The sequence below is a fragment of the Hippocampus comes genome, unplaced genomic scaffold, assembly GCF_001891065.2.
Source record: "Hippocampus comes isolate QL1 unplaced genomic scaffold, H_comes_QL1_v1.1 scaffold48, whole genome shotgun sequence".
Classification (NCBI taxonomy): domain Eukaryota; kingdom Metazoa; phylum Chordata; class Actinopteri; order Syngnathiformes; family Syngnathidae; genus Hippocampus; species Hippocampus comes.
This window is the reverse complement of record NW_017808403.1, coordinates 138,128-138,693: the sequence shown is the minus strand read 5'-3', so window position 1 is coordinate 138,693 and position 566 is coordinate 138,128. Positions and strand designations below refer to the sequence as shown.

General features: G+C 67.8%; 1 protein-coding gene across 2 annotated transcripts in view; it reads left to right on the top strand.

Moving 5' to 3' along the window:
- slc44a1b (solute carrier family 44 member 1b) overlaps positions 1-566 on the top strand; it is a 12,591-nt gene that overhangs the window by 4,860 nt on the left and 7,165 nt on the right. For both annotated transcript variants that reach the window (XM_019858268.1, XM_019858269.1), the window contains exons 3-4: positions 80-222; positions 297-433. In XM_019858268.1, coding sequence (XP_019713827.1) covers positions 80-222; positions 297-433 — 280 coding nt within the window. The remainder of the gene's footprint in view (positions 1-79; positions 223-296; positions 434-566) is intronic.

Here is a 566-nt window from a genome sequence, read left to right as displayed (position 1 = left end):
AGCCCACCTCCGAGGACGTTGACACCCGTGCCCCGGCAGCGCAAGTGGCAATTGTTGTGGTGGGCGTCCCGTCCCTCAGGGCAGCGTGTGCGCCTTCACGGTGGTGTCGGGGGGCGCGGCCCGCCTGGTCTCGGGCTACGACAGCTACGGCAACACCTGCGGCCGGCGGAACCCGCCCCTGGACGGCGTCCGGCTCAGCGGCCTGGACCACACCGACAGGAAGTCAGTGCTCGCTCGCTCGCTCGCTCGGCGTGCGGCGCCGGCGCGGCGACTCACGTGTCGCTGTGTCCTCTCAGGTTCGTCTTCTTCTTGGATCCTTGCAACATCGACATCGTTCAGAGGAAGATGAAGTCGGTGGCGCTCTGCGTGGCCCTCTGCCCTCCGCGCCTCCTCCACACGTACCACGACCTCATGACCTTTGCCACGCTGAACGGTGACAGCAGCCCGCACGCACACGCACACGCTGAAGAAGTTGCTAAGAACTTGTGAAGCGGCGACGAAGCGCGGCGACGAAGCGCGGCGACGGAGCGCGGCGACGGAGCGCGGCGACGAAGCGCGGCGACGAA